Source organism: Uranotaenia lowii, chromosome 2 (genome assembly GCF_029784155.1).
Source record: "Uranotaenia lowii strain MFRU-FL chromosome 2, ASM2978415v1, whole genome shotgun sequence".
In the NCBI taxonomy this organism is placed as follows: domain Eukaryota; kingdom Metazoa; phylum Arthropoda; class Insecta; order Diptera; family Culicidae; genus Uranotaenia; species Uranotaenia lowii.
This window is the reverse complement of record NC_073692.1, coordinates 38,393,855-38,405,812: the sequence shown is the minus strand read 5'-3', so window position 1 is coordinate 38,405,812 and position 11,958 is coordinate 38,393,855. Positions and strand designations below refer to the sequence as shown.

At 39.2% G+C, this 11,958-nt stretch overlaps 1 protein-coding gene across 1 annotated transcript; it reads left to right on the top strand.

The window, feature by feature from the left end:
- Positions 1-4,192: 4,192 nt before the first annotated feature.
- LOC129749872 (lectin subunit alpha-like) lies at positions 4,193-4,919 on the top strand. The gene is made up of 2 exons (XM_055744972.1): positions 4,193-4,325; positions 4,399-4,919. Exons 1-2 carry the CDS (start codon positions 4,251-4,253, stop codon positions 4,744-4,746), a joined length of 423 nt encoding a protein of 140 aa, XP_055600947.1. The 5' UTR covers positions 4,193-4,250; the 3' UTR covers positions 4,747-4,919.
- The last annotated feature ends 7,039 nt before the right edge of the window (positions 4,920-11,958 follow it).

Genomic DNA, 11,958 nt, shown 5'->3' with positions numbered 1-11,958 from the left:
CAATCGTTCCCGATCAAGTAAAGAGAGAGTAGCAAATGGAATCTTCGTGTGTGTATAGTTGTCGCATCCAACATTTTTTCCAGCGTCCATCCTTCGATTTGTCGAAAAGCCACAAAACACCAAACACTATTTCCAACTCCAACTGGTCAGAACAACGTTACTTCTAAAACTGAAGATGTTCGTGTCAAGCAGATTTCTCGTCGTTGAACTAGAGCGAGAGCCACTGTTGCTCTCCGTTTTCTCGCAATGCAAACGACGGTTGAGTTTGTTACCAGTCGCTGCTTCCACTCGATCGAAACGATTCGGCTTTGTCTAGCTTTACAATGTGTGTTAACGGTTTCGCAAATGAAAGTGCGCGTATTTTAGATTCCCTCTCTCTCATACCCGATTGGCAGTCGTTACTGCGACATTCAATATAGAAAGGAAAGCGTTACTGCACTGAAACAATTTATCATTTATTTCTAGCTGTAATTATTTTATTCGTTCGCCTTATACTCTACACTATACAATTCTATAAGGCCACACAAAGCATACAATCGGAAAACTTTCAATCACACCATAAAAACGTTCAGATAACAAAATGGCGACTTGCTAGGCACCGAAGCCACATGAAACCAAAATCGCCTTGGAAACTGCAGCACTCATTTTCTTTACTATTTTCACTTTAAAAAGAGTTTCTTCACTTCTAGGGAGCACTTTTGATTGCGCCATTGTAGCATCCAGAGACTTCCAATTTCTTTTTTCACTCAGTTTGTGATCTGCCGTCACACATCTTGTCAAACACAACACGTTTACTCAACATTACTTCGAAAACTGACGATGCTCGCGCAACGCGTAATCTTCGCTTTGTCGTTTTGCTTAGGTAGAAGAACTCTTGCTCTCTTTGCTCTCTCAACACTATACGCACACGAAGATTCCATTTGCTACTCTCTCTTTACTTGATCGGGAACGATTGAACGTCCGGTGTGTGCGTGTGTAAAACGGACCGATTTTACATCCACTATGAAGAGTGTTGAGAGTTATGTTGTGAATCGTTACTGCACTGAAACTTATAACCATTTATTTCTTCTCTTATTATTTTATTTGTTCGCCTTATACTCTACACCTAGGTTCGCTCTTACTGCTGTCATCGTGCTCATTTATTGCTCTAGAGACAACCTAGGTTCGCTTGAAAACGGACGGAGTCGCCCTGAGAAGAAAGTCAGTTTTGCGAGAAGTTCACCAATACTCTCAACGTTGTTGTCAAAACATTAAATAGCTGTTTTTGGCTGAAGGCAAAACAGTTGAAATAATGAAAGGGAAAATGATTATTGCCGCGATTTTAAACCTCTCAGCCAAGCAAAATCGTACTATATGCTGTCCAGTGCAATCCGGACACGAAAAAATGCAATCCGGATGTGAAGAACCGAGTGAAGAAACCCAGAAGGGAGAACAAAATGACAGCTGCATGTAAACATTGCGCTCGTTCTCACGCACACCTACGTATGGAATATCTCGAAACCCGAAAGTCTTTTTTTTATTCGGACGGTTCAGAGCCAAATCCGGAATAAAAAAAAACGCCATTCGTGTCCTTTTCGGTGAATAACATTATACTCAACAGTTTGAACTCATCATTTTTTTTTTAAACTTTGCATTTCTCATAGAATCATTCGGACGATCATTCAATAGAGGTGTTTTAAGTATCTTAGGGTTTGGTTTGAATCCAATTGTACCTTAAGAGCCCATATTGAGTATCTGAAAGGAAAATGCCAACAAAGAATCAATTTTCTCCGATCAATCATCTGGTGGGGAGCTCACCCAGAAGATCTTTTAAAATTGTATCGAACAACTATCCTCTCTGTGATGGAATATGGTTGCTTCTGTTTCCAGTCAGCTGTCAAAACTCACGTCATCAAACTCGAACGTATCCAATACCGTTGTCTTCGCATCGCTTTGGGCTGTATGCCCTAAACGCATAAAATGAGTCTTGAAGTTTTGGCAGGTCCAATTTATTATCACTCCGATTCCTCATCAGGTGTGAGGTCTTGAACCCATTGGTGATTGTAAATTTCGAAAGACTCCTTGAGCAAACTTTTCAAACCAGATTTATGTCTATATACCATGTCTTCATGTCCATTCAGGTAAATCCTTCTTCGAATTCTCCAACTCGTGTTTATATTCCAGACTACGACAACTCTTTTGTCCAGTTTGATTTGTCTATGCAGCAAAAAATTCGTGGGATCCCGGATTCGCACCTCCCACTTTTGATTTCCAGAATATTCGATGCTAAATATAGACACATCGATGTTGATAAAATGTACTTTACCGATGGATCACTTATAGAGGAATCAACAGGATTTGGAGTGTTCAACGAAATCTCCAGCGCATCTTATAATCTTCAGTCACCATGCTCTGGGTATATAGCAGAATTAGCAGCAATTTTTTGGGCATTGGACACCGTCGCTTCACGGCCTGCAGGACACTACTATATCGCAACAAATAGTCTCAGCTCTGTTGAAGCAATCCGCTCAATAAGAGTGGGAAAGCACCAGCCGTACTTCCTTGAGAAGATACGGGATATAATGAGTGCTCAAGACGTCGCTTTTCCATCACCTTTATTTGGGTTCCCTTTCATTGCTCGATAGAGGGTAATGAGAAGGCAGACTCGCTGGCAAAGGTGGGGGCGACGAAAGCCGACACGTATCAGCGTGAGATCGTCTTCAACGAGTTTTACATTTTGGTTAGGAGAAATTCTCTTGTCAACTGGCAGCGCAAAGGGAATGAGGATGAGTTGGGTCGGTGGCTCCACTCGATTATCCAAAGGTAAGCCTTAAACCCTGGTTTAATAGATTGAACCTGAGTCGGGATTTTATTCGTATATTTTCCCGTCTCATGTCCAATCTTTATTCCTTAAACGCGGTACTCTATCGTGTCCGAGAAAAAACATCTAACGTTCCAGTGAGGGATGTACTAGCTGCTATATTTGGACTACATGTTCAAAATCTCCTTCTACCTAAAAGCTATCGATCTACATCTTTAATTCTATACTTCCCTTTCTATAATATTTTTTCTTTAAACTAAAAGTGTTAATCTAAGCACCCAGCAAATATTAAGGGCGGTATATCGCAGGAACAACAGAATTATTCAAACAATTATACCAGTTGAAAAGATTGTATTGAACTTTCCAAAATAGCATATAGCTACAAAAGTGGAGCCGTATATCTACAATGAAAAGATTCCAACGATTCGATTTCCCCACAAAATGCAAAATAAATGATTTTAAGTTATTTGAGTAAAACGAAAAAAAACTTCCCCGACCGAGGTTTGAACTCCAGTCCCCCGAGTTCGGAATCCGGTATCTTACCAGCTCTATATGTGAAATTATCAAAAGAAGAAAGGGAGAGATTGGATAGAGTTTCAATCGATGGAATTTATCGTAAATCAGTTCACTCAAATCGTAGATGTCGAATTAGCATATTCCCAACTTTTTGGAGACATATTTACGAATTGACAAAACTGCTATCCGACTCAACTATTTTTGGACAAAGCTTGTCGTAAATAAATGATAGAAAATCACTCAATACAAACTTGTATACGATGGTTATTGAAAATGTCTTAATATTCGATTTGGATTATCATTTCTATAACGATTTCATGTTAGCTGGGCACACAATTGTAAAAACAAAAACGAGTTTGGCTCCTTAAAACCTGAAGGTATGAGCCGTTTCAAATAAAGAATTATTAAAAAAACACCTTGATGAAAATTTTGAATAAGTTCAGAACAAAGTATATATGTTTGCGTTTTTATTCGAAAGTTAACAGAGACAGTTTCCAGCAAAAAAGTGAAAATGACCATAAAGTCACATGGGAAAGTTTTGCTTGGAACGGCAGTTTAGTAATAACAAATGAGTTTTTGCCAAAGTTAAGTTGCTTAGTTAACAAAAATGCGATGAGCGATGTTACTAAACATTTGATGTAACAATCATTACATTCCATATAGTTATTGTTCTTTTTCTGACCATTCTTCCGGTATGGTGCGTTCTGTCCACTAGTTTTGGCGTGTTCTTTAGCTGGTTGAGTTTTCAACAAAAATATTATCAAAATTGTGTTTTTATCCTTTAATCCGTTAATGCTTAACTGGTACGTTCTATACTGTTTTCCCCTACGTACGTGAACTTAAAAGGAGCATTCGAGAATGCTGAATGAGTTAGTTGGATCCCTGCTGTAAAACAATACACTTCTCGATCATTTAAGAGACTATCACTTACAAGATGAAATTGATTGTGTTATTAAGCACGCTTGTGTTTCTAACAAATGCTTCCAAGTTTACAATTCCTTCATTCATGGTAAGTACTCTAAAACAACATACTTTTCGTGGATTTTATGGTAGTCAAAAGCCAATGTACGCTTTTTCTATAGGCAAACTGGCACAAAGCGCATGAACTTTGCTCATCAACCGGTCAACAGTTGGTTACTATCGATTCAACAAAAAAACAAGCTGAAGTGCATGCATTTATAAAATCATCGGGCGAATTTAGACCAAAATGTAGATTTTGGATCGGAGCAAGTGATTTAGCAACACAGAACACCTACTCGTGGGTACACACAGGCCGTTTAGTAACCTTCACCAATTGGGCGGAATCTGAACCCAACAGTAGCGCTGAGAGATGTGTCGAGCTAATTCATGACTACACCTGGACTAACCCGTTCGGGTGGAATGATAATAATTGTGCATTTCAGTTTCGATTCATTTGTGAAACCGTTTGAAATGAATCATTTAACTAAACGTTTGAAATGAATCATTCGACTAAAGTTTGGAAAGGGATCATAAATGATGAAAGGAAAACCGAAAAAATATGTAGAAGTGTGTGACACGTTGAATTGATCTTGATCCAAAACCAACCAAAAGGAAGATAATAAACACTCATAATGAATCAATCTCCACTCATTCTCAAAATTTATTTTCACTCATCGTCTTTTTATAATATTTAAAGAAGACATAGGAGAGTGGTCTTCAATTCGCATTTTTTTTTCTATTCCTTCATATCAAACACTTGTGATTTTGTAAGTGTGCTTGAGTGTGTTTATAATTCTATCTGTACCTGTGGCTTGAAAAGCGACATTATCGGTGCAACCAGGATCGCCAACCAGGAAATTAACGTGAAAGAGTGTCTTCAAAACCATTTGCTGCCCTTTTCTGAAGAAACATGGCTTGTCTGTGCTGTTTTGGCCGGATTGGGCACCCTGCCATTATGGAAAAATGGCCATGGAGTGATATTTTATATATGTATTCTTTTCTGTTACTTAACACTTACATCTTTTTAAATTGTTACATCAGTTTGTTCCCGAATTAAGGTTATCGAATATAATACAAGTTTCACAACTTTTTAACTTTTCAACTAGTTAAACACTAAAATGCTCAAGACCCTTTTTTTCTAAAAACTTCTTCACACACATCATAAGGTAATGAGTTCCATAAAAATGCACCTTTTACAAAAATGAATTGTCGTATTTTGCGGTGCGATGTCGTGGTTTTATTAATTTTCTTGACCGAGTAGGTACTAGCAAATGGATTATTTTTTTTTCATTAGTTGTTAACCCAGGTGGTAAATCCATTTTACGAATTGCATTCCAAGACACGGCGAGCCACCGCGTCCCCCTAGTTTGCTACCCTGGGTCCATGGGTGCAAATGGACGACTCATGATAGTCCACCTGGACCACTGACCTTTGTTCCCACCTCGAACTGTTTGTCACACTATACTTCAATAGTGGAAGGTCAATTCGCGCTAATGCGCTCCAAGGCAATACTCGTTTTCGAATCCTCTGTCAGCAATACCTCATTCTAATACAACTCGAAGCGTAACCCCTCTTCTGACGAGCTAGGACCCGACATCGCATCGTGTTAAAAGAGGCCATTTAGCGCAACTACTAACTTTGTGGATCTAGTACAGGAAGTCCAGAAACACAAAGCAAGTTGTCGACGACACTTTCTCTGTTCGAACACGCGGGTCAAGAGGCAAGCCTCCTAAGCCACGTGTAGGACTCAGACTCCTCCGAACTCTCTAGTGTTGACTTAAGTCACCACTCAGCACAACTACCCAATTTTCAAGTCTTTGCTTTGCTCCCCAAAGCGTAAATCGAGCTGTAAACCGCCCTCATCAGGTCACACTAGTGGTTCAGGCGCAACAATTCCCGAAACGCGTGTCGAACCCTAACACCTCCGGCTACTGTGCCTCTCAGACACTGACGTGTAAAACACGTCCCTAAGTGATCGGCCCACCATTGGCCACCACTTTGCGCATCTACTCGTTTTGCGAGTCGGGTCTATACCCACCGAAGCGCAAAACGAGTTGGCGATCGTTCGCCCTTAGTTCAAGTCCGCATTTTAGGGCCATGAACCCCCGAACGCATGTTGGACCCTCACCCTTACACCCCAGTACTGGTACCTAAGTACCCGGGTGCACCACTTCTTCCGTGCGGGTTTGGCAGACCCGTCGACGGCCGTTAGTGGGTTTAGTGGTAGTTCTCTTGGCCGTACATCTGCAATACGCCGGACTTGCAGACACGTTTCCGCCCTGGACCACGAGGAGGTGAAACTACCAGCTCAAAGCATGTGGATAGTGTGCAACACGAGACCCCGTAGTGCTCATATCACCTCTTATTCACAACTCCTATCTCAACCTGCCCGTGGTGCCGGCCGGGATGCTAATAACCTAAACCATAGGTCGGCAACCTGCGGCTCGCGAGCCGCATGCGGCTCTTTTGATGTTAAGCTGCGGCTCTTTAGCTCCCTGTGCTAAAAATATATATATTTTTGAATAAAATATTTAGAAAATCGTGCTAAAGCGATAATTGCGTGATCTTGTGATCTGGCACACAAATTTACATAGGTCCAGAAGAGAATTCAAAAATTGCATCCGCTGTACGAACAAGGGCAAAATTGCATTTTTTAGGCCTAATTCTACAATTTTTTTGCTTTCCACTGCATAGGCATAGATATCAAGATTAAATTTATCATAAACCGTAATTGCAAAGAATAACTGTTTTTTTTAACAACAAAAACTTGAATCAATTTAGATATTTATTTTTAAAACGTGTGTATGTTTTTAGTGAATCAAACAAAATAGTTCAGCTGGATGGGAAAAATCAAAGTTTATCATTTGGAAAAACCTTAGTCCTGAGACAGCATCTGTTTTGTTACCAAACAAATTTTATATTTTGAGCACTCATAAATTGCCTTCTACGGAATTTGATCAGTTGAAGTTTGCAAAACCGTATTAGAATTAATCAACCATTTCGCCAAAATATTTACAACTTTGACACCTAACAACATAACAATTTTGGGAAAACCATCTCAATCTTATCTTATTTATATGTATTGAAAATGATAATTTTAATGTATCTGAATACAGATACCTCATTGGCATTCCAGATTGGCCGGTTTTAATTGGTCTTGCCCAGATCTTCAAAGAAAAAAAAAAGGTCTGGTCCAGTTGCTCGAATATCGAGGATAAAGGCTCGGTTTTTCAGGTTTGTTCACAATTTTCACCAAACTGCAAATTATAAACCTGTTTAAGTGAAAAAAAATCATATACAATCTTTGAAATTGTGAAATAATTGTAAGATATGATTGCCAAATTCATTTTTCGTGTGTTTTTTTGCTACTTTTCTCGTGCCTTTGATGCAAAATACCTAAATTTTGTCTGGATTTACCTGGCTATTATCTGGTTTTGAGTTTAAAATTTAGAAACCCAATGCCTGGATTTTCCCGGCCTGGATACGTACAGTATAAACTCTGGAAAGTTTATTCAATTTTTTTTCCTGTTGGGGAGAGAGTCCACTGCGACTATTAAGTTGATCTATTGTGGTATTACCCCGCGTTATTATTTTTACTTTGCTATGCTACTTGACACCCCTGCACTATAGTCCTATTTGCCGCTGGTAGTGTTCGTGATATTATGCTGGTTGTTTCACCAACATTTTCCAGTTTTAGGACAATTAACCTCAAAAACGACCACGTGTGTCGACCAGCTGCCCGTTTTTTTTTTACCGAGAGTTTTTTAGGTTAATTGTCCCGTCTCATCTGTACACGCTCAGCAAGTGTACGTATGAAATGTCGAAAACAACTCTATTGGTTGAAGTTGCAGTTGTTTACCGGTAGCACTACGAGCACACACATAACTAGGTAGGATCTCCAAGTGCAATCTAAGTTCCCTTGAAAAGATCCATCCACATGCATGTGCTGCATCATTGAGGCGTACAATTCCAAGGTTACCCGGCTAGCATTTCACTAATGCTAAAACCGCCAACCTTCATCATACTATGTGTGCCAGGTTATGTCACGACCGGGATTCGATCTCATGAACGTTGGCTTAGAAGACAATTATGCTATCCTCTAGGCCACGATCTGCTGGCAAGTTTATTCAATATATAATAACGTTTTAGCAAGTGAAAAGATGCATAAAATTCAAATACAAAATTCTAAAACTAAGAATTGAGATTTACAAATTAGAGCTGGACAGGTTTTTTAACTCGAATCAGAGTTGACAATATATAAGAATTTCCTTTCTTAAAATATATTTAAAAACTCAATCACAGGTTAAATACTTCTAATCGATTACTTAATGTACCAGTTTTATTTAATAAATAAATTGAATGTGTTTAAAAAAGTAAACCTCTGATCCTTTCAACACATTTAAAATTTCAAGTGTGATGCCTGCACCCAAATTTATCGAAAGCACACAAATTTTGAGCGAAGTTTCAGTAACGGAATTATTTGTTCGTTTTTCTACCCGTTGATTTATTGTCATTCATCTTAGTTTCGAAACTTCTAAAGTAACTTATCTTGCCAGTTAAATTGTACTGTTTCTTTATTATTTGTCACAAATCTAAATTAAGGGTTCAAGTCACATTATTACAGATTTATTCTGGTGAAACTACCGATTTTTTTCAGTAATCTAAGCTTTAGTAAACCCTGATGAATAATCTAAATGTCATAACTTGATGTCATAAAATTTAAAGTTTGGAATGACATATGTAACCAGTTTTCAGGAGCAAGATTTAAATTTTTGGCTACATTAATTTCAGTTGAATTTATCCTCACTCTTCTGGATTTAGAAAGGATAAACTTATTTTGGGGAATTGTCATGAGAAAGCTTGAAAATTTTATCAAAATTTATTCCCTTTGCTTTGTTATTTGTTATGGTAAGCTTTTCTTTGTCGAAGAATTAATAAATTATGTTAATATGTATGTTAAACTCTTTCACTTTAACATCTTGCAAAGAATTCATTTGATCTTGATATGGATTTTAAATTTTCTCCGATATTTGCCATCGCATTAGAATTGATATAAAATCACACCACGTTAAAAGAATTAACGATCCATAAGAGAATCCATGATTATCAGAAACAAATTAAAAAAAATATCCATGATTAAGAATAATCTCTTTATGATTTCAAAGGAATTTTGGTAAAACTTGGTACACTGATCATTAATATATTATGCTTTTTTTTAACAAACCAATAAATTTTCAATGTGGCTCTTTCAAACTCTGAAATTTTGAAAATTTGAAATATTTGGCTCTTCTGACTCAAAAGGTTGCCGACCACTGACCTAAACGGAGATCGGGTACCCAATCCCGTTGGATGCTTCGGTCGCATGCAGACTGAGAAGGTGGCCGCACGCGTCTGTTTCCCATGTCAGGGGCGGCGTGCAACAACAACCGAGCGTCTGTTCTCCAGATCAGGGGGGGGGGGGGGGGGCGGCTCAAACAGCGTCTGTCTCGCAGCGAGCGGTCGAATTCATGAAATGCAGTTCCCGCCAGCTATGTCCAAGAAGGCAGCCCCATCGCGGAAAAGGGACCTTAGGCCTAACCTACTGCTCCCGATTAATAAAATTGAAACGAAATCCGAAAGAAATGACCGACCTGGAACTTTGACGACGACTTTTAGCATGAAAACACAGACACGAATTGGAACTTGGAAGCCGCCGCCATTGGAGATATCCGATTACTTTAGGACATTTCTCGTCGCCTTAGTGGTGCAAGGACTAATGCAAGATTGCCGTAAAAGACCGAACAGGTCAGTTATTGACCGATCGAACAGATCAGCTCAAACGATGGACTGAGCACTTTGAACAACTCTCTCGAGTCATGAATAGCGATGGTCAACCGAACCCGCAGTAATAGTAAGTCGCATAAATGGCGTCAACTCGGAAGCGCCCTCGCTGGCTGAAATAGAAGTGTCAATCAAAGGCATGAAATCCAAAAAAGCACCTGGGATCGATTGCATCCCTGCTGAAATACTGAAAGCCGACACTGCCTTGTCAGCACAAATGCTGCACCGTCTTTTCGCTGACGTCTTCGATACTGTAACATTTCCGGCAGACTGGCTGCAGGGTATGCTCTTAAAGGTCCCGAAGAAAGGAGACCTGACAGAGTGCGGTAACTGGCGAGGTATAACGTTGGTCTGTATAACCCTCAAAGTACTCTGCAAAGAGATTCTGAACAGGATTCAGGAGAAAATCGACGCTACACACCGACGGCAACAAGCTGGATTCCGATCCGGACGATCATGTTTGGACCACATCACAACGCTACGAACCATACTGAAACAAATCAACGAACTCCAGGACTCTCTTCTGCTGGTTTTCGTTGATTTCGAAAAAGCATTCGACCGACTTAACCATGAAAACATCTGGGCGGCTCTAAGGCGACGAAGAGTCCCAGAGAGAGTAGTCCATTTCATCGAAGCATAAAACGAAGCATTTTCGTGAAAGGTAGGGCACGACGGCGTCTTGCCCGATCCAATCCCGGTAACTGCTGGAGTGAGACAGAGTTGAAGGTATCTTATCACCGCTACTTTTTCTAATCGTTATGGATGAGATTCTGACTGGATCGATCGACTGTGCACCGAACCGAGAATTGTCGTAGAATCCTTAAACAATGGAGCAACTGAACGACCTTGACCTGGCCTTGACCTTGACCTTGAGAGCATAGGAGATGAAAGCTCAAATCTGAGAAAAAAAGCTTAAATCTGAGGAAAAGGCTTAAATCTGAGAGATGTTCTCCACTTGGATTGTATATCATTCCAGCTTTGTGCTCACAAGCAACTCATGAGTATCAAAATGCTGAAATATGACGACAAACCTATTCCAAAGCAATTTAAAGCAAAATAATAGCACGATTAGATGCCGATTTTCCAACGACAGCTAAATAAGGCATCATTAAGGTTTCACTTACATTCGAAGATCAACACAATTTTACAATTTAGTATCCAATTTTCTGTTTAGAAAAAATCAGGGTTATAAAAGTGTTTAAATTTAAATGAAAAACTTTTTTTTCATGATTTCTCTATAACAGCAAAACTTTTTTTTTCATTTTGCCGTATGCTGTATTTATATTTGTTTTTAAATGAGCTTCGAGAGAAAAAAAAGCTATTCTTTCTTTAAATTTTGCGGGTCATAAAAATGTATTGCATCATTTCGCTCCCGATTGACTCAACCAACGCGCGATATAATTTGCCAAATGAATTCTTAATCAGTACCACCAGATGAAATGATCAACCATCAGAAGCCAGTCCGATCCAATCCAATCCAACCACCGGCAAGCAAACAAAAAAACCATCCGAAAAGCGTGCCCGGTGCTAATTTGAATGAAAAGAAAATCGAGATTAGAAGCGGAAAATTAAGAAACGCGCAATTTTCCCAAAACAGTAGATGCTTCACAGATTCACAGACAAATGGATGATGCCTCGATTCATTCTACGGAATAAAAGAAAATTGGTTCAGTCCGTTTATCTTTGGTAGTAGATAGAACCGGAAAAAATTAAAGAAAACAAAACAAGACACAGTTGTGAAAGTTGCCCTACGATGCTGCTCCGTGCTTATAAATTGATAATTCTGATTTAACACTGGCTCGTGAATATTTTCACGTGTTTTTCCCTGGGAATATTTTTCCTCGGGGTTATATTTACGCTTG